The sequence below is a fragment of the Colletes gigas genome, unplaced genomic scaffold (genome assembly GCF_013123115.1).
Source record: "Colletes gigas isolate AHSC1104 unplaced genomic scaffold, ASM1312311v1 Colletes_gigas_Sc00012, whole genome shotgun sequence".
NCBI classification, from domain to species: Eukaryota; Metazoa; Arthropoda; class Insecta; order Hymenoptera; family Colletidae; genus Colletes; species Colletes gigas.
The window spans coordinates 3893122-3915358 of record NW_025106641.1 but is presented as its reverse complement, the minus strand read 5'-3'; the positions used below and the strand labels follow the sequence as shown (position 1 = coordinate 3915358).

Sequence of the window (22237 nt, the reverse complement as noted above, 5' to 3'; positions counted from 1 at the left end):
TTTGTTTTTTTCGTCATTTTCTGTTTTTTCTTTTTTTTGGTTTGGTGGTTTGTTTGTCGCTTTTAGTAACTCGAACTCTAAAAGGTGTTCTCGAGGAGAGAGAAGAAACTAAGTGGTGCCGGCGCCACGAGCGAGGAGAAAATCCCGTCTCGTTGTACCAGGACTCCGGGGGTCAACGAGATAAGTTCATTATTTTTTTTTTTCTTTTTTTTCTTTTAAAATTATGTATGTATATATGTATATAGTATCCGCTTGATTTGACACATATGATTGAGGTCTCGAGCAAGTCTCATCTGCTGCTTAGCTCGCATCTCACAGCCTAGAGGTGATTTAAACCAGACGCGAGGCCCGTTCTCAACGGGAACGCGTCGCAAACGACGCACACGACAAGTCCCCCGCCGCCCCCGCCGCACGACGATCGCCAAGCTCGCAGGGTGTATACATATTTTTTTATATTTTTTGTATATATATATATATATATATAATATATATATTTACCGTTTTTTCTTATTTTCGTTCTTTACACTTACGTAACGCGTGTTTGTATGTGTGTCCATATGGTCAATTGTGCATTATTATTCCCAAGTAAATACGACATAGTAAAATATTAAAGCGGCAGCAGAATACACTGCAATACTGTTTGATCTATGAAAAAGATGCTCCAATCCCTTTACCCCCCCCCTTTCTCTTTCCCGCGAACGCTGTCCAATTCTTGCTGTTCTCCGTTTTACGTCTCCCAAGGGTTTCTCGACTCTTTACACCTCTTTAACCTCCGCCTTGTCCTTAAGTCAATCTATTTATGTACAAACACGTTTTAGCGTTTTATATCTGAAACAGTTCCCCCTCCTCTTCGCTCTCCCTTTGTCCGTTTCTCAGTGCCGCCATACAGATTTTCCCCTCCTCCGCCGCCAACCCTGCCCCCTTCAGCGAATAAACTTTTTCTCATAGTCAACATGTCTCGTATAAACTATGCAGTGCCCGGCGCCTATCGTATAGGCAGCTACACATAAAATATATGGTAGTCGACAAGTGATTAACGTATTAAAATTAGAAAGTACATGTCGCAACATCGTGGACGATAGACAGAGAGAGATGGAGCGTCTCGTGGACCTGCGATTGGTCAAACTTCCGGTCCCTGGCCACGGATCCACCATCGCGCTGTTCCTCCCCGACGCAACGCTGAAGACAGGTTCGGTGTTGTATTGCTTTGTTTGGTGACTTCCTCTCGTCTTGCTTCGCACGATCGAGTGTGCGTCCGAACAAGGTGCTGGAGATGAGGTAGATATAGTGACGTTGCAACCGACTCATCCTCAATCATGTCCTCTCGATCCTTCTTCGGGGCGTCCAACGAACAGTACTGCTCGACATGCTCGCGAAAATAAACGAAAATTAACCCCCTACAACTCGCATCCGGTATTCTCTCATGGCTTCGAGTTGATCCGTGGACCGTGAGAAAAATTGGAAATTAACATATATCTCTTTCTTTCTAGCTAGATCAACGGCGTACATACGATGCTCTTTGCTCAAAATGCCCTACGATCGACCTGCGTTGCCCGGCCATTATTCGTTTATTTTTGCGCATGCGTTCAGCGACCCTCGTCCAGTTTCCTCGACCGTCTTTAAGTTCTACGACCTCAGCGCCCTAGCCAGGCGGGCAAAATGGCCACGTAGGTTCCACGGATGCTTGACTCTTTCGATTAAGTAGACACAGTGTATCGACGGGTACAATAGGTCAGCCCGTGCTACGTTGATTTCTCTTTTAAAAAGATTCTTTTTTTTTTCTTTTTTTTGTTTTTGTCCGTTATCGTCGATTCTCGATTTCGTCTTCGTAGATAAACTATTCGTCATATATACTTACACATATGTGCTATACATGTACTATATACACACACATATATACATATACATGACTCGTCTTCGTTTACTTATAAATATATGTTTATATATATACATATTAGATAGTGCCTATCTAAATGAAGCGCGGCCGAATAGATTCGGTCCGCGCGCGAAACGTGACATGCACACGACACTTAAACGCGACCGATCGCCTACGTGTTTTCTTTATCCTTCGATGAAAGTCGGTTTCGGGGAATAATGGCGGGCGATTATCTTTCTTTTTCTAATTTTCTTCACCGTTCGCTTCCTACGCGAATTTCTCGGTGAAAACTCTGTTCTTGTGTGTATGTGTATGTCTGTCTGTGTGTGTGTGTGTGTGTGTATGGTGGATGCGTTCCATTCGAAACGCGTTAGAGCGGTGAATCGGACCGGGTAGGCCTTGGACAGTATAAACGCGAATCTAGACAAAAGACTTCGACGCCAAGAGGTTCGGAAGTACAATGGAAAAAAAACGAACTTCAGTCCTGAAGGAGAGGTTTCTTTCCGGCTTTCTCTTTTTTTTTTATCGTTTCGTTTCCCGTCGGTCGCGACGCTAGTCGAGGAGAACGCTGCTGCTTGAACTTTCGTGGTAACGCGAGGCTCTGGCGTGCTCGTGATCGGAGTATCGAAGTATAAAACTGTGAAGAGTAGTCGAAGGTCTGTGCGCAGAGATGTTACGGTACCGAATATGCTGGTTATTCGTGCCGCGTCGATCCAGAGTATACATACTTCACGACGCGATTAACAATTTCCATTAGATACGGTGAAATATATATTAGAAATATATCCAAGAAATTATCGCCATTTTCTCGGCCGTTCTCCGACGCGTTCGGTAAATCCTTAACGTATTTCTTAGTTGTATAACAGTCCCGCCGCTGGTACAAGTCTTTTAGCGTCGCGGTGGAGACCGAGAGTTTCGAACGCCGTTTAGATTAGTTTCTACTACGGTTTGGCGTACGCGTAATCCTAGGTAAACGATTTCAAGACTTTGGCAGTAATATACTTTTCTTAATACATTGACAATTTCAACTATCTCTATAGTCAGTAACTTTCAGAATTTTCTATTAAGTTCCAAGGTCACGTAATCTTCTTACGTTCAACGCTGCAGCGTTCGTCCGATACTTCCCGCCGTGTACGCGCTATCCTATGCTACCCTAAGTTTCACCTATAAGCAGTAGAATTATACATACCTATTATACTCTCTATAACGACAATGCGTGTAGAAAAATGAGCCTCTCGCGTCTTTGGTTAAACGCGAAGCATTTAGAAAGTATTCTGGCAGTGGTTTCGTAGATGCTTCGATCTTAGCCTCGGACCAAAAATTTTGATTTCAGTTACAACGGGAGTTAATTAGAATCGGAATGAGTTTACTCGGGACGTGTCGCGGTTCCATTCCTCGTCGATGATTTCTTCACGTTCTCTTCATGGAAAATTTCTGCCGCTCGCACGAGCAACAACGTCTTGCCCGCGCGAATATTAACGATCAAAGGTCGAGAATACACTCTGTGTGCTACATGTCCGTTTATCCGCCCTTTTACGTCTCGCCGCGCAGAGTTCTCTTTCGTTATTACGGATAAAACATCTCTATCTCATTGAAAAGGGACGAGTGTAAATAAGATAGATCCTACGTATCCTAGTTTACATGTGAAATTCATTTAAAGGAAACTTATATCCTTTGGCATGTCACTTTTTGGCCATCTCGAGGGTCGGCTTTTAACGAGCCTACGAGCCTCCTCCTCGATCCGGTCGACCTACGCGATTACGGCATTCGTCAATCCGGCATCCGTACGTACTCTTCTCTTCCGGTAAACCGTGTGTGTGTTCACAACGCGAAACGCAAGTGACTGCTCAAACAATGGCACAAGAGCAACGTGTTCCTTAGGGTGAAGTCGTTTAGGTCTTTAAGAAGTAAACTAGATTTCTGCTTTTGCGAGGCGGTTACTTCGATTCCTCCCGGTCTAGTTCACGAGTAGATGGTGATCACCTCCCGTCCGCCGCCGCGCACCATCAGCACCCTTTCCAGACCCTCCGTGAGAACCTCTAGGAATTCCATGTCTGTAGTATCTTGGTCAAGGAAATTACATACACCACAAAGTGACATCAACCATGCTGTTGCTGTATCAACGGGGAAGACTCGTGTAAAATCAGAAGCAATATTTTACAGTATAAGGGTTTGATGATACTCTTTGCCACTTAAGGCAGAGGCAATCAGATTGGTACGGTCTTTGGGTATTTGAATACTTAGTTACGAGCACTACTATTGTAGTCTTCTTTGCATGTTTAGCTAGGTAGAGATCAATGTATCTTATTTCTAAGTTACATGTAATTGTGCTCCTTTTTGATAAAGGGTGATTACCCGTTAGATCAACGCCATCGATATACGGAATAACATTTATCATTTCATTAAAAGTCGATAAATATATGGAAAGTGGCATGTTACACGAGTCATCCCCTCAAGTTTCCCAACTTATTTTACAATTTGAAGGATACAATTTGATTCACGTTCCATTTTGGTATCCCGCGGTGGTCCAGGAAGATTCAGGATGACTAACTGAGCGTCATGGCTCTTGTTGACGATCACTTCGTTCAGTTTCACGGAAGTGTGCATACGCCTCACGTCGCCCTCGTCGCTGCAACGGAGTTAATATATTAGGAACAGTTTCTGGCGGCTCGGTTGCGAACGTTCTCTGTAACTTACGGCGTGATGGTGACTTGTTTCGCCTCGGGGCTCTCGGATTTCTTCTCCTCGCTCTCCTTCGCCTCTTTTTCGGTGTTCTCCTTGTTCTCCTGTTTCGGCGAGCCACCGATCAGCTTCGTTTCCTCGTCGCCCTCCTTCGCCTCCTCCACGCCGTCGCTGGCGTCGCCCGTGTCCGATTCCTTGCCCGTTTCGTTCTCTTGCACGAGCTTCTCCTGCGCCTCGTCGACGACGTTCGGGTTCTGGCTTCCGGGCACCTGGAATCTCACCTTGGTAGCGATCTTCACGTCCACGTTGTGGTGATGGTCGACGATCGTCTGTACCTGTATTCACAAGAGGATGATTGGCGAATCGGGCTCGGACCGCCGTGTCCCGAACAGCAGAAGGCAGTCAAGTAGTGTCGAGAGACGACTAACTCTAGCGTCAAAAGCACTCTATATGATTCTGGCTAAATAAATGACCAACTAATGTAAGCATTCGGAATGAACGTGCCAATCAAGCTGAAAGTGGAGCCCTCTGCCGAGCGTTCCATAGATAATCATGAACAAGAAAGCAAACTGGTGGAGGCTTTTCTTTTCTTTTTTTTTTCTTTCGACAGGTGTTAATTTGTTGTCTCGACCTCGGGTTACGGACGCGGTCACCTCCATGAGTTCATTTTCTCTGAACAGGTTACACGAGGCGACGGGGTGTGTGACTTTGTCAGATGGGTCGGCAAACGAAATGCGCTGTTATGAAACATTTGGAGATCTCGGGGCCTGGGCAGGATACGTGGACGTGGTTGGTGTCGTTGACACTCGATTGGGGGAAAAAAGTGACGGAGGAACTCCAGGGAATTGTCTGACAAACCAGAGGTAAATTTTCTTCGGCGGGTACCTCGTTGAAGTCCACCAATGCCGGCACCTTATCCGTGACGAGCACGCAACAAACAGACACATACCCATCAGTATCGGCTTTTACAGATATATTGTATTTTATTATTATGCATTGTATTTCGTATATACGTATCGCGATATAGCGTTCCACGTTTTTCGCGGCTTCGTCACTCACCACTCCTAGGGACTCCTTCTTGTTCAGCCGCAGCTCCCTCAGCATCTGGTTCCTCTGCTCCATCATCAGGGTTCGCTCGTACGTGTACGCGGATATGTCGGAATCCATCTACGAGATCACGCAAATTACGTCACAAAATCGTACCTCAGACTTCTTCAATGTTCCAAGGACTACGGATAGAATCACACTATGATCGCTGTTAGCCTATCTCTTACCATTTCCACTATTTCCACCTCAGCCTCGATCCTGAGGTCGTAGAGGAACTTCTTCAGATCCTTCTTCATCTGGATAGAGTTGTCCTCCATTTGGGCGACAGTGAAGATCCTCATCTTGCAGTTCTTCCACGTGCGGTGCTGCTTGAGCAGGAATGGTAGCAGCATCAGCAGACCCCCGTCGTGGACGATCCACCATACGTCGATGTAACCGACCACCTTTTCCGTGGAGTCGGGGAAGAAGTTGATTCCTTTGGGCACAAGCAGCGCCATCCTCGCCGCGGCGACCGCTCTGACCGTTTGCAGGAAGACTCTCCAGGTCCTCTCGTCCTCCGACTGCCTCCAACCGTACGGCCAGCCGAGGATCACCGTGTTGGGCTTCATTCCACCGAGCCCGGTGGTCTGTATCAGCGAGCTCAAGCCGTCGACGATGTTCCTCGCCACCAAGACGTCCACGAATCCCTTGACCTTCTCCTCGACTATCGTTTTGCGGAGGCTCTGCTTCGCGGCGAGGGCCTCGCCGGAGTTCTGGATGTAGTCACCGCCGATGCAGCTGACGCAAACGGTCAGACCCTTGCCAGCCTTCAGCTGGCTGGCGAACGCGAACAGTTTCCGGTACTTGGGCACCAGGTCGTCGGTCAGTTTGGCCAGTATGAGGATCTGGGGCCGCCAGTTCTTCGTGTGAGGCGGTCCCTCCTCCAATCTCAACAGGGAATAACGAGCGGCTGACAGTGCCAGACCACGTATACCGTCGCCCCATTCTTTCTCCGCGCCCCGGTACTCGATGTACCTGTAGATACAGCCAGCCATGCCCATGGCTAGCAGTGCGTAGTACCAGCTGGTCATGAACATGATGGCGATGCAGAGGGACAGACCAAGGAACGACAGGCTCCAGTGATAGTACTTGAACCTGGGTCGCCAGTTGGGCGTTCGAAGGACGGTTTGGAGGGCGCAGGCCAGGTTGACGAATCCGTAGCACATCAGGAAGAACATGGACAGCAGGGGGGCCAGGTAATCGACGTTGCCCAGGAGGATACCGCATTGGCAGATAAGGACCGTCAGCACCAGGGCTCTGGTAGGCTCACCGCGGCTAGAGCTGGTGGCGAAAGGCGTCAGGAACGGAATGATACCGTCCTTGGCGATGGCTTGAAGCAGACGCGGAGCGCCAGTCAACGACTGAAGGCCAGCGCCCAGGGTGGACAGGAACGAACCGATCAGGATCACCCACTGATTCGGCCAGGCTATGTTCGCCACTACCAGCTTCCCACCGATACTCTGACCGAACTTGTCGCGCAGCAATAGATTGTCTACGGTGCCGGCGAACAGCAACACGCTCGATAGGTAGACCGTAGACGTGGTCAGGATCGCGCAAATCGTACCGATTGGGATCGATTTCTGGGCATCCGCCAGGTCACCCGATCTGTTAGAGCCAGCCATGATACCTGGGAAATTACGAGCCAGAGAATTTAGGAGGATTTCGATGGTTACTGGGTCAATTGGTTTACCCAGGTTAGGGTTGGAAGATAGGGAGAAGAACACGAGGGTCAGATCCTCTCTAATTTTAATCAGTTCTCTTTGTTGTATTTGTTTCTATAGTGTCTATGAATTTGTGTCAGATTAAATAGAGAAACGTGGCTGTAAAAGTCAGTGGGGATCTGGACCACCCGATTGTTCATCGTTTTGGAAGACTGAACAATGTTTGGCAGTTGCTTACCCGTGACGGAAGGGAAGAATATACCGATGAGAATGGTGAAGGTGGTGGTGAGGTCGACTTGAATCTGATTGAAGGAGGATGTCGACATGAAATCGATATCCTTTGGCTCTTTTCCGTAAGCGATCAGTTGACCTTCCTCTTGGAAACTGTCCCATATGTTTTCTAAACGCAAACGACTAGTTAGAAACTACATAATTAGTTATTAGCTATCGTTTGACGCTGGCGATACTGCTACAGAAGGCTATTCTCGAGTGTTTAATAACTATTACACCCTACCTAAGAATACGCCGCTGGCCAGACCACGAATTCCATTGATGATGGTCAAGTTGTTCTGCTCGTAGTACGGGTCACACTTGTGCGGTAGTAAGGTGCTGTTGCTCTCGCAATATAGCCGGTGGAGGACTCCGCTGACGTTTTTATTGCAGTCCGCCAACACATCGATGTCCTTCAGTAGCCTTCTGCCCAGAATGCACATTCTGAAACGAGTCAACATTTTTGTTAATCGTCCAAACACATTTCTAACGATAGTTGACACGGAAGTTACGAACTTGAGGGACTCGTTGCCGTTGAAGTTGTAGAACAGACCCACGTAAACGGCTATGATCGAGAATATCACGCAGGCCAGAGCAACGGTGGCGAATTTGTTCACGAACTTTACCCCGATGAACACTATGGTGCCCATCACCACCAGCAGACCCGTCCCGTACACACGAAAGTTGTTGTACATGATACTGGGATCCTTGGTGAAGTCACCGAATATGCTCAGCGAGGGAGCCATGTAAGTCTGGAAAGAAAATTTTATGGTATTCCGAGTCTGAAGCCGCCACCAGAGGGCTACGACGCTCTTGTCTCTCTCGCAAGCGCTCGGCCAACACCTATTTTTCTCGATTTAAAAATGGCAGACTTACCAGGACGATTTCAACGGCACCGATGATGTACATGGCAGCTGCCAAAGTGGTACCAGTGTAGAAGAGCATCCCCACAGCGCCTCCAAACTCCGGGCCCAAGCTTCTGGATATCATAAAGTAGGACCCTCCGGCAGGCACCACGCCGTTCGTTGCAATGGCGCTCATACTGATAGCTGTCAGCATTGTCTATGTGCAAACGAAGTCGAATTTCTCGGTTCAGCAATGTCTCTGTAATCTTACTGGATTAAACTGTCATGGAGACGGTTCATTTCGAAGGTCTCGATCGCCCTGAAGAACTTACCACGCAACAGCAGCAGAGCACGATGAGGAAACCTTGAAGGGCACCGGCTGTGCCGACCACCCACGTCAGACGGATGAAAAGGATCACACCGAAGATGTTTTGGATGCAAGGCAAGAAGACACCGATCAGCGTACCCATTCGTGCACCGCCTTGCACAGGCGGCGGCTTGCTGTCCGGGTCGGTCGCAGCTGGGATCGTGTTGCTGTAGTTCGACAGACTGCTGAGCAAGGTGGAGATCCGAGGCCGGTCTTCCATCTCTTCCTGAAAGCGAAAACGAGTACTTAGGTCGCCATTTTGGCGAACCACGATCGACTCTTTCCAATTCAGGCGGGAATTTCGAGACCGAGTAATTCAATTTCAAGTTAAGAGAAATCTTATTCGATCCAGTTTTTGAGTCTCTACAAAAATGTATTAAGCTACTTTTGTCCAATACTCGATGGTTTAAGAGTTACAGTATCTTGAAGTTTATTAAACTAAGTTGGATTTCGTTATGGCGGATCCATGGTACGCCACCTCATGGTACTCGAGTACAGCCAGTTCCAATGGCGGTAAAAAGTTTAAATTGTTGCAATGCATTCGAAAAGAAAGGATTTCGATTATGAAGTGTGAATTTACAATTTTCAATGGTGGAATTAATTTAGAAAATGGATTGCAATTTAATACGGGAGCGGGGGAGCCGCAGCGTGCTCGAATACTATTTGTTTGTCGAGTCTCGAGGAACCGGTGGAGTTCCCAGTCGGAAGGAAACTTGCCACGACCCGAGTTCAATGCACCGAAAGGTTCGCCAACAAGGTTACCGCGAAACTTCCTGTTAATTGCGTCGCTTTGAGAACGCTTTCGTCAGTCATGCAGAGGACCCAAATCCTTGACAGCGTCACCCCTCTTTAAAACGCTCCAAAGGAAGACTCTAGCGTACTATAATGCTTTGGATCTTGTGTTTCATCGAACGTGGTAGCCTTTTAAAGAAATATACTATCACATAATAGCTAAAAAATACGAATTCAGCAGCGGTCTGGTCGGTTACAAGTTAAATACACGTTAATTTTGTTATTCTTGATTTGTTTAGAATTCTAATCATGGAATCAACTCGAACGATCGATACCTGACAGTTTCGTTAAGTTATAATATGTACAAATTATAATTAACTCGGTATGTGACGCGAAGTGGCTTAGGATTAGGGTTAAATGCGGTGCAGCGGGGTCGTTTTCGAGAATCGGGAGCGTAGTTTGCGCGGAAGTAGCGTAGCTTTTGCAAGTTACGCGCACCATACACCTCCCCGGGGTATCGGAGCAAAGTGAACATAACTCGAGCCCACCCCGGAGAGCACTTACAGCTCGTTTGGTTACTTTCAAAGGTTGCATTACCCCTCAACAGTCTCGAGGAAGAACAGGGGTTGGTCTACCCCTGGCGATAAATCACTCATGATTTCTTCTTTCTTGACTTTCGTGGCATCCTTTAAAAATCATCTGCATAGAAGTTTGTTCCATTCTAAAGACGTGAAAGGTAAGTTTATTCTTAACGAGACGAGTCCGACCATATACGCGATTTTCTACTTGGCGCAGTCGGGTCGAGCGTCGATCCTTTCCACTTGCAGTAGAAATTTCATTATGGCCAGACACCGCATTCTTCACTGTTTTACATCCAATTATTGACTCGACGAAATCTCCAAAAGCAAACTGAACGCCTGTAATTGAATACGACACAGCTTACGGGTGCGATTATAAATTTGCAAACGAGCTTAATTAATTTACGAGTTATCGTCTCGCGTTCCTGGCGATCCTGTTACCCCAGCGAAGGTAAAAAAAATAGAGGGGAATCCTCGCGCGCCATTAGCCGGAGCGCAACTGCTCTTGGATAATTACTCGACTCGCGAGATAATTAAACGAAACGCGATCCTGAGAAACGAACGGAAAAATCAGTGGTCAATGGAAGCACTCCGATTGATAAAAGTTTGTTCCTTTATTTATTCGTTGATCACGACCGTGGAGGATAAAAATCTCCAGAATAAACTGCACTGACTTTGGAATTTTCTCATTAAACCCACACGCCACGCTATTTGGAAAGAACTTTCATTGAAATTCTTCCGGGATTTTACCCGGGATCACCGGGACCATTTGCAATCTAGACAACGGGAAGAGAAATGGTCGCCAAGTGATACTTTTTCCAGCTATTCGATTTGGAACATTTGCATCGAGAGGAGCTTGTAAAGTATAAATTCGTTAAAAATACGTCTCCTCGATGATCACCTGATCGAACGGACGATTTATTTCCATCGGAGGGTTGGTCCGGCGACGGGGAACGAGCCTCTTGCAGCCCCGTGGTCTCATTTTCCGCGGACAAAGAGGCCGGAGAGAGACAGAGGCGGAGATACTCGCGAGGAATCAGCGTCGATAAGGCCGCCCGGAGATAATTTCGACAGACCGAGCCACGGTAAGAAGAGAAACGGATAATTGGATATCCAGGAATCGAGGTCGATGCCGAACCGCGTTTCAACTATGAGGCCCCCGACTGAAAGAGCACGTTAATTAACCGGCTATAAGGGCACGTTCGAGCCATGGCTCCGCTTGCGTCACTCTAGACCACCCCTTTTTTTTCTTTCATTTTCATGCGGCCTCTCTGCAGAGGCCAGTGTGCAATCGTTACGTAAAGCCGCGTTCCCGCACACGGGAAATCAGGGTCGAGACCGACCAACGAAGACGTCGTGGACGACGAATCGAAACGCTTTTATCATTTTTATCATTTTCTTTCACTGTCATTTTCCATCCCCATTCGCGCCATATCGGAACGAACAATTTCACCGTCGTATCCTATAACTTGCTTTTAACGGTCCCCGTTCGGGTCGTAACGCAGACTTTAGATCCGCGGGGCTGTATTTTATTAGTTATATCGCGGCCCATAAACAACGCGTAGAAGTTTCGACGACCATATTCTGGATCGTTCGTTTCACGATCCACGGTAAAACGAATTCGATAGATTCGACCTTCCGCGTACGCTTTAACGACAGGCGTTCAAGATTTTACACCGGAATCCCACGTAAATCTTCGAAACTGAACTCGCGTTTGAATTTCGAGAGCATCCCTGTTATTCGTAAAATTTCAGTCTCGTTCCAAATTTTTCTTCGCCGCTGTCGCAGCCGAGCCTGCAAGTTTTGCGAGTTGGAAACGAGTTGGGGGGGCTGTGGAGCGACCCCTGTTCCGCCCCCATCGCGAATCAGTTAATCGCGCCAATTAGTCGGGGAATTAATTTGCCCGGACGGCGGGCGGGAAAGTTTCGTGGAAATTCAAAGGCGCTTTGACGGCGAACTTAAATCGAATTCTACGGTTTCTTATCGGCTCGATAAGCGCGTCGAACCTGAAAGCGGAACCATTTTGGACGTCGAGGGATCGGAGGAGCGAGAAGATTAAAAAGGAACGCCTCGCGCGATACGTCTGGAGATAAAGTCCGCGGGAAAGGAACCGTTTTTCTCGAGACCTAGCCACGAAAAATCCTTCTGGACGCTCGGGGAAACTTTTCTTCGAGGTTACACCACGTGATTTCCCAAAGTAAAATAAATGAAAATTGGTAAAAGATTGTTCGTTTGGAAATGAAAATGGTGGGAAATTGGCGAGGGAGAGTGATTTAATAAGAGCTCGAAGACACTCGGAGGAAACTGTCCGAACAAAAGAAAAACTGCCGACGAAGGACGACGACGTTTCGAACAATAAAAGAGACGCACAACCGCAGAAGAATCCGTTCGCGGCCCGCTTGTTCGTTGAACGACAATTAAGCGAATTGCACACTCGAGAGTATTCAACCCTGTCTCTACCTCACTTTATTCCTCTCACTTTCGCGTTTTAATGAAGGACCCTTCTTTCGAGAAAGGGAGCCTGAGCCCACCGTCGTCCCAGTTTTCTTATCCGGTGAACTTTCGCTGCGAACCGCCTCTTATCCGTCTACTGGATGTACTGGCTGGAGAAAGAAAAAACGCCCCTCGAAGGAGGTCCAGCCGTTTTGGGTCAGACGTTCCAGCTGATCTTCCCGTTTAACTCGGGGCTGACAGCTTGCATTTAGGTTTGAATCAGAATTTCTCAGACTTCTGACTTCCGTCAAATGTATTGACTGGGGCGTGAAAGAATGGTCGTAATAGAAATTCAATTTTCAGACCTATTGCGAGTAAACCGTGATAAATATTACCGAGAATTGATACGAATCATCGATGTCTGTGTGTTTGTGATTTCTCTATTTTCCTCAAATGAGATTATACATTACACGAATTTGTAGTAGCTCCAATTTGGTAATATTGCTTTGCATCGGAATGAATTGCAATCACGGTTGTTACTTACACTGTAGAGGAAGAGATTGGTCTCGTATCCCGTCTTCTTCTCTGAATTCCCTCCCACCATGGGATCGCCATCTCCGCCGGCGCCTCCGCCATCGCCTGCAGATAATAAAACAACTGTTAATAATAGCAATCTCCCATGGAAAACCGTCGTCGAATATTTATTTTACGTCGAATTATAACCGACGAATGCAATCTCGGGCGGATTACATCGTCGACTCGGTCGAGCGCTATCAAACTTTATTTCTATTGATTTTAATATCTTCCTAATAGAGCGACAAAGTTTTAATAGAAACACGGCGACGGAAATGGGAACGCTTTAGTTGGAAAGTTTTAATAGGCGTCCAGAGAGAGGCACGCTGATAGATTTCAGTTTGTTGGTAAGTCGTGATCGGTTTTTCCGGGCCGGGGGACGTGCACACGTGTGTGTTTTTTTTTATTCTTTGTTTAAACGGACGCAAAGCTCGAATTGGATTTGGGTCCGAATTCGCTCGATTTCTCTCCGTCGGTCGACAGTTTTTAATCAGCCGCCCCCGTAATGCTTGTTGACAGTACAGCGATCGAAGAAAGGGGAAAAATTTCAATCCACCATTTCGCTAGATACTACGTTTGCAATTATTTTACGATTTCACTCGATCTGGGAATTAATGGAATTCAGTATCGGTGTAGTTTCAGTTTACGTTCATTTCTGGTCACACGTTATATTTTCGGTAAAGAATTTTTTTCTCGAAAGTGGGTAGGATTTCAAGGGTATGTCTATTAACCAAAAATAATTGTAATTGACCCCTGCAACTAAAAATAATTTTTTTAGAACGATTTGGAATTTTTAATTTTGGCGAAAAATTTCTGCACCTACACGAATTTTTTTTATGGAAATGGGTAAGATTTCGGGGGTATGTCTGTTGACCAAAAATTATTATAATTGATCCCCCTAGCTAACAATAATTTTTTTAAAACGATTTGGAATTTTTTAATTTTGGCGAAAAATTTCTGCACCTACTCGAATTTTTTTTATGGAAATGGGTAAGATTTCGGGGGTACGTCTGTTGACCAAAAATTATTGTAATTGACCCCCCTAGCTAAAAATAATTTTTCTAGAACGATTTGAAATCTTTTTTTTTCGCCGACAAATTTCAGGGAAACATGTCAGCGTATGGTCAGACATTACATTTAAGGAATTTTTTTCTCGTAAGTGCATAGGATTTCGGGGGTATGCCTATTTACCAAAAATGATTGTAATTGACCCCTGCAACTAAAAATAATTTTTTTAAAACGATTTGGAATTTTTAATTTCATCGAAAAATTTCTGCTAGTCGAATTTTTTTTATGGAAATGGGTAAGATTTCGGGGATATGTCTGTTGACCAAAAATTATTGTAATTGATCCTCCTAGTTAAAAATAATTTTTTTAGAATGATTTGAAAAATTTTTTTTCACCGAAAAATTTCTCCACGTATTTCCGGTCGATTTTCGGATAATCGGAACTCTACTGTGGTTCGAATCAATCTTTCAGCCGCCGTTTTATACTCCGTGGCCATTGTCAACTGCAAAGAAATCTCTAAAAGGTTTATCGACATTGAGAAAGCACTTGAGCGTCGCCGAAGGTACGTCCAGTCCTACAATTTTCAATCGATTAATCTCGTATCGGTATCTTTAAGTTCCCCGTAGTTCGATTCAATTTATAAACCGTTCCTCGTAATGTCCACTCTCGAGGAACGGCGAAAGATAAATATTCGCTTCTCGAACGACTTACCAGGCACCAATTTTCAATTTTATAATATCAACTTATAATATTATAATATTAAAACGAAAGAAGCAAGTTTCTGTTCATTCAAACATGGACACCGTTTTTCCGCGATCCTACAGAAGCGTCCTAGGGAATTTCGAGTCGAAAAGGCTATCGATCTTCGAGGCGCGTCGATCGTAAATCGAACGAAGAAACCAGGCTGCCAGAAACAGAAATTCAGACCCGAATGACTTTGTTCCGGCCTTTCTTTCAAATTCCCAAAGGGGAAACACGATAAAGCTGGAGAAGTTATGTCCGTGAGTGACTATCGGAGCGTCGAGGGAAAAGTTGGCGAACCGACGGATTTTCTATTCTTCGGGCTAGTTACATTCACGTTTCACCGGCCGTAGAAAAGTTCCTAGGCGGGGAAAACCCTTCGATCGGGTATGATAACGAGATATTCTTGAGGGATTCTCGGGGGCTCGAAAAGTGTGCAGCAATTAGGGAAAGTTCGATATTCGAAACAAGCGTCCCGAAGTAACAAACCGGGGCCGCATCGAGCAATTTAAAAAACTAGGCCAGTCAATATTAACTCGCTGATTTGTTTCTTTGTCCCTTTGTACGCTGCTCCCCCGCGCCCGTCGTTTGCTACGATATCCATCAACGACAATGGCTTTCGAGATCACCGATGGAATTCATTTAACCGCCGGACCAAATGAATTCGCGAAGATTCGTTGCGTTCCCCGGGTCTAGGGATATTTATGGCGATACCAGGGACCGTTCTGGCCACTGTTGCCTCCGGTACACCCACCACGATCCGGCATAAACTCGCCCTATTACGACGAATACCTCGTTTCGATAATAAATTTCAGTTAAACGGGCAGGGGGTTTTCAGCAACGTCGATTCTTTTGCCTCCAATTCCATTAATCAACGTTCTATTGATCGACCGATAATTTACTCGGGCTACATCGACGCCTGTGAATACTTAAGCAACGAATCGGGAAACGGAATTATCCTTCCCTTCAATTTTTAACGAGAACAGGAAATTAAACACGGTAATGAACCGACGTACGTGCGATTAAACACGCATTTTTCTTCTATTCTTAAGCTTCGATTATTGAAAAATTTGCAGAGTATTTCGAGCTGCATTTTCCAGTTTCTGTTGCAAAATTCGAACTTTGGCGATGACATAATACGAGCACAGAAGTCCTTCGATTATCCGACCTAATAGTAACGAGGGTTGATCACATAATCGGGGGATTTTTTTCACCTTAGGGCAACAGGTAGGTTATAAATACATCGTTGTACCGTTTCTAGGCCATAATACGTATATTACGTATTGATTATTTGCTTGCGTATATGCTACGCACATTTAGGTAACGAATCTCGTAAATGTTCGCTAAAAGACACTTGTTTTTTTATGAAATTATGATATTTAAGGGTTTAAATTAAACATAAAACTTGTTAGAGATCGTGGCACGTTGCATACGGTGGTCACTGTGCGGTCATCGAAGTGCAGCATTATTCCGCCGTGTCCAGACTAGGATGGGTTACCGCTTGGCGAAAAAAACATCACATATCGTTGATTTCTGTACTCTTTATAATTATCGTAGCTCTAATTGGGTATTAACTTTGTCAAATTAATATTAAAAAACCAATCACCATTATACCAATTGGACCGAAATATAGAAAATGACCATCACACAATATATTGAGGGTTTACGAAATTTCCAAGATGTCGAATCTCCATCGAAAGATGGAGAAAGTGTGTCTAAAAATACTGGACGGCGTCGGGGGTGATAATTCAAGCGGGAGTATTCGGGTCCGATTATAATAATTATCGGCATATTCGACCACAAATTCACGGACGGACGGTCTAACGAGCCTGTTACGAGAATTTATGCGAGGGTGGGCCCAAGGGCTGTAAAATTATGGCGTCGCCCTGCTATAGACCAATTTCCGTGTTCGTTGCAATGGATGAATTTTAGGGGATTGCGTGAACCGTGACGGGGGGGAGAATTAATCCGGACCACCGGGCAAAGGAAATTTCTCACCGAATTCGAGACACCACGTGTGACACACGTTTCCAAGAGCGTAACTGTTTATCGGGTTTCGCCTACGCGAAACGAAGATACACCCGAGCCGATAATATCCTGACAGGGAAACACCGACGACCAATAATTAGCCATAATGGCGGAGTTTCGTTGACGCGGAGGCCGCGGTGTCGCGGTACCCATTTAACCGAGCCTCGTATTTAGGTTCCCAGCTGACAAACTCTATCCAGTTACACCGGAGGAGGGGGATCCCTAATTATTTTAATCGCGTTTGCTCCTTCCATTATGCACTCTATCGTTCCCTCCGTGGCGGCCTCGAACCTACGTTAAAAGCGGTCCAAAATGGCGCCATGCGGAACGTCGGGCTCCGCGAAATTTTCGATGATAATAATAACGAATTTGGAGCATCCGAATTTTCTTAAAAATCAGAATTTAATTATTCATCAAATACTCGACTGTCTCCATTCAGTGTTGGAAATTGTTTTGATGGAAAATAAAGTCGGATCGCGGATTTCCCGCGCTGGGGTATTGTGAGACAGATATTATTTGTCGCTGCAGTTTACGTAATCGCGAGCGATGCAATTACGTTAAGAAGCAAGGATATAGGCAGCGTGTAAACACTACGGATACGGGGCTTTCGCGGACGAGTTGCCCTAAGCGGCTGAACTTTGCGAAGACGGGCTTCAAACACGATTAATTTGCGAGCACGTCTTCGTCAAACTCTTAATTGATTTTGGCCGGGACGTCGGGCCGAAAATTCGGTGCGCGTTGCGGCCAATGTTCCTCTGTAACATCTCCATCGTGTAATCATTTGTTTTGGGGTCTCTTTGCAATTCATCTACATTTCTTTTTAGGCAATTAGAATTAGTTTATACCAATTTTCACTTTTTTTAATGGTAATTCAGAAGTAATTAGAAACCCGATACGTGTTTTTTTCGCCAAGCGGTAACCCATCCTAGTCTGGACGCGGCCGAAGGATGCTGTACTTCGGTGATCGAATGGTGACCAGTGCATCCAACGCGTCACAAGCGCCGACAACTTCTATATTTAATTCAAACCCTTAAATGTCTCGATTTTATGGTCGCTAAATTCTCGATTACTTGGGTTCAAGATCGATAAACGACTCGAGTGATTGTTACTATCGTACAGAAGGGTCGAAAACGGTGTAAACTACCTTGAGAGGGTCGAGGATTGGTCCGAACTGGAGCATCGGGTCGGCGGACGAGAACCGCGACCGATTCTTCGACAGATCCAAGCCAGATAGGAACAGGGGAGCAATTGGAACACGAAACACGAACGATAAAGAGAGAGGGAAGGGACAAAAAGGGTGGAATTCGGGAGAATCGAACTCTTGAGGACATTTGCCAAGCGCTGGCAGGCCGGTGGCCCAATATTCCGGGCGACTTCGCGACGCGAATTAACGACACTGCGATTTCCCGTCGGGTACGTTGCACCGCGTTGCGAAAATTCGACCATTTTTTGGCAGACCTCGAAAACTATTGCGTCATGCTCAGGATCTTGCCCCCTCGGTTCGCTCGGGACCGATGAACTACGATCCGGAGTCAATTTTCGGAATGCGGTAAACCCAACGAACCGGAAACCGATCGAAATTTCCAAGAAAGTTCATCCTCCTCCATCTTCAAATTTTTCGTTCGTAATTCGTTAAAAATATGGCGTACCGTGCTTATACAAAGTAAACAATTCTTCTGTATTGTTTGTTAATATCAGGGATCGAATCAAGGTATCAATTTTAATTACAGATCCGAACGTAAAAGTCTTGAATGAAATGCGATTATAAAATGGTCGATGTCCTCCGCTCTCTCTGACACACTTTCCAGGGTATTAATACGCTGATAATTACCAGACCTACGATTACTATACTCCGCGCAATTCCAGCGAAAAGTGGCGCAATTTTAGCGTCATGTTATGACCGACATACGATCCCACGGTGCCTGACGGAATTAATTGCCAGCTCCGTTTTCGTCGCCGTGGAAAATTCGTGTAATTATTCGCGTACGAACGACTCAATCGAATCGATTCATCGTCAAACACCAGTTTTCAAACAAACATTTTTCTTTCAGTTATAAAAGAAGTTTCAGCTATGATGATTTTACCAAAAACACGAACGGAGCCAAACAGGCGCAAACTATCGACAGGGAATAAAATTTCCCCGTAAACTCGAACGCTGCAACGTTTCCTCGAACCTGCCAGTCTCGGGGAAATTTAGTTTGCGATCGTTTGAGCACGTTGGATCGCGTTTGGAAGAAGGGAACAAGGCGAAAATTGCGATCCATAAAAATACCTGGCGAGCGGTGGATGAAAAGCGGATCAACGCGCGCGTGTACGCGTGTGTGTGTACGTACGCGTGTGTACGTGTGTGTGCGTGCGTGCGCGGGCGCGTCAGAAACGCGGAGAAGCTTAAAAGCAATGGTAACAATGCCGGGCGTGTCCCGGTTGGTCCGTGTCCCAATTTCGACGCTCGCTGGAACGACGATAAATCGCAACCAGGACCGAAGCACGGCGTCTCGACGATATTATTCGACGCTCGACTTTATTACGACGGGAGTCAGGTGGCGATTATCGGCAGTCGGATGATTTACACGGTTGAGTGTATCTTTACGCGACTCTTGGATCGAGCGCCATTGTGGTTTAGAGATCCTTTCCTGTCCTCGAGACCCCGAGGCTACTTCCACGACCTTTCTCTCCCTGTATTCCAACACCCCCCACACGCCTCCTCCGTTCCAATATACGTTCCCACTCGAATCATGGTCATTCAAACCTGAAACAACCCTTTCGAACGACCGTACATCTCATTTCGTGCAAACACTGTTGAGCGTTTCTTGATCAGACAATTGGAATTTTATTTTTAGAGTCTTATTGATAATAGAGATAATATGCTTTGTTCTGACCGCTTGTAATCGTGATTTACTATAATGGCGATTCGCTATGAATGATAAGGAATTTGTTGTGTATTATTTACTTCAGGCATCTGAACTCCGATTTCGATGATTTTGAAATGTTTCATAGAACATGAGATTCTGAACAACTTTTTCCTATAGATATATAGAACAATAATAGAAGGAATTTTATATGGTATAGGAAAGAGTTGTTCAGAATGTTGTTTTCTATAATGATTAAAATCGAAGTACAGGTGCCTTGAAGTAAATAATTACCGAGTATTTTTTAAGGGTGCAGTACCGAAATGTTTGAAGAATTAAGCGATCCCAGGCGAGGTCGCGAGATGGTTGGCCGTGTGCAGAGGCGTGGCAAGCTCGAGACACACCGAGAAACGTCGTCACGTCGTGGAGCATCCTTACAATGGAAACTACTTAACCCTCCGCTTGCCCTTGTCCTAATCTCGTTTAAACGCGCGCGAGGCCTGGGTACATGCACGTTTTCGCCGCGAATCGACCAGCCACTCGACCGAATGGGGATTTGGTTGTATCAACAAAGTGCTGGAACTGCGTCGCCTCCGCCAACCGGTCGTAGACTTTGTCAAACTACAACCCTCGGGGACCCACGCTGTTAACACAACGTTTCCAACCGCTGCACCGATTGGTCTATATTTATTTACTCGAAACAAATCCTTCCTTTCGAAACCACTAGCATCCTGTTTGAAGAACATTTAGACTTCTTGACCATGTTGGGACCTCATCCAACTCTATGTTGATTTTTTTTAATTCTATTTTATTCCAAGGTCTTCGAAGCTCTGATTTATGTAATTAATATTTAGAGAAACTGAAGAGGAAGAGGAAGAGGTCGAATTGCATAATTTCACAGAGGAAGAAGATAATATTGCAAGCAATGACGCGTTTGTTGCGCGATATATATCGAAGGGGTCAATTCGCCCTGGAGGTATCCGGGCGAGAGAGCTCGTCCTTGCTTGAGAATTCTGCAAGGTCCGCGATATCCTTTTAACGGGGATCGATCAGCCACTCGAGCGGCAGCAAATTCGATTGGATCAACAAAGTGCTGGTTCTCCGCAACCCCCAAACGAGCTCGTTTTATTGCATCCATCGAGGTCGGTTAATAGATATCAGAGCAAAAACAACACACAGGAAACAACCCCGTCGCGATCCCTTCGCCCTGATTTAACCCGTTTCGTCGATCATTGACCGCCAAAACGCCAGTCCTCGGGACCTTCGTCTCCCTTTTATTCGATAACACATTGTTTCACAAACGAAAATGAAGACGAACCCCTTTTTCTACACATCTTTTGCACCCTTCGTTTAGATCTTATATTCAGAACCAAGATCTTAAAATAATCATTGCGCAAATTATTTAAAATATATTTGCAATTTTATTTTATGATTAATTAAACGATTAATTTCGATTGTACTTGGTGGATTTTTCTACCGATGAATGAACGACTCGCTAAGGAAGATCCTTGTTTCTAATTTCGTTAACGCGTTCAAACGACGACGAATGACCCGACGAAATTAATTTCACATCGAGGGGCTAGATCGCGGATCGATCCTTGATTTTATTTGACTGCGAGCTGTCCGCGTTTCGTTCGCGTAGACGATGATTTGTTGACCGAACTCGTACGGTTCTGGGGCTTCTTAATCTTCGTACGACGGGCCATCAAAGAACAGGGAGCCTTATCTAGCCCCTCAAATGGTTTATTAAATCTGTTCGAACGAAGACAAACATCTTCAGGATCTCCTCGAGGGTCCCGACAAGACTCCCGAAGAGCCACGACGCATATGTTAACATTCTTTAAATCTACGAATAAACTCCAGTATAAAATTACGATATTAAGCTTTAGAAAGACCAAAAGAATTTTACTTTGTATTTTTCAGCGAAAGAAATAATTGAACTTATAGAGGGTTAGAAAAATTGACGGTCACTTGCTTCGAGAACCGATTCTATGTGTTTAAACGTAACAATCGAGCTTTGTCTTTCGTAAGTGGCGGCGAACAAGCTTCGTGTGTTCGCTCGGATCTTTGTTTGTTCTTGTCGACAGTCTGCACGAAGCCTGCGAAATGTTATTACGACGGATGAACCGTCCGCTCGCGAGCAAGGAAGGTTTAGTTGAACCAACAGACCGGTAATTCCTGATTCCACAAGACTCCCGGGGCAGTTCCAGGCGATAATTTCTTTTTCTGCCGCGATGATAACATTTATCCCCGGGCTCGATTTATCCGGAGAAACGTTCGCTGGTATCGGATTAAACGTTTAGTTTTGCTCAGCCATCGCGACGATCGCGTTTTATTTTATTCTGTCCATTGTTGGAACGATTCTATTTTATTCGCCAACGTTCTAGTCCTTTGTCAAGTTGGTGCTCTTTTCTATCCCAAGAAGCTCGTCCATTAATTAAATCCACCCCTTCACTCTCCTCGCGAACCATAAATTATACGAAATAACAGAAACGGATCCTGCGTTTC

The 22237-nt window shown here is 45.5% G+C and overlaps 1 protein-coding gene across 6 annotated transcripts in view; it reads right to left on the bottom strand.

Annotated features, from left to right (window-relative positions):
- Window positions 1–578: 578 nt before the first annotated feature.
- LOC122399180 (solute carrier family 12 member 4) overlaps window positions 579–22237 on the bottom strand; it is a 113513-nt gene continuing 91854 nt past the window's right edge. For 4 of the 6 annotated variants that reach the window (XM_043399651.1, XM_043399656.1, XM_043399657.1 and 1 more), the window contains 12 exons: window positions 13075–13169; window positions 8753–9013; window positions 8452–8637; window positions 8092–8327; window positions 7820–8019; window positions 7544–7705; window positions 5833–7271; window positions 5618–5725; window positions 5417–5470; window positions 4574–4893; window positions 4366–4505; window positions 579–3930 (listed from right to left, as the gene is read on the bottom strand). In XM_043399651.1, coding sequence (XP_043255586.1) covers window positions 3839–3930; window positions 4366–4505; window positions 4574–4893; window positions 5417–5470; window positions 5618–5725; window positions 5833–7271; window positions 7544–7705; window positions 7820–8019; window positions 8092–8327; window positions 8452–8637; window positions 8753–9013; window positions 13075–13169 — 3293 coding nt within the window. In that variant the 3' untranslated portion in view covers window positions 579–3838. The remainder of the gene's footprint in view (window positions 3931–4365; window positions 4506–4573; window positions 4894–5416; window positions 5471–5617; window positions 5726–5832; window positions 7272–7543; window positions 7706–7819; window positions 8020–8091; window positions 8328–8451; window positions 8638–8752; window positions 9014–13074; window positions 13170–22237) is intronic. The other 2 variants (XM_043399652.1, XM_043399654.1) reach the window with 2 other exon arrangements.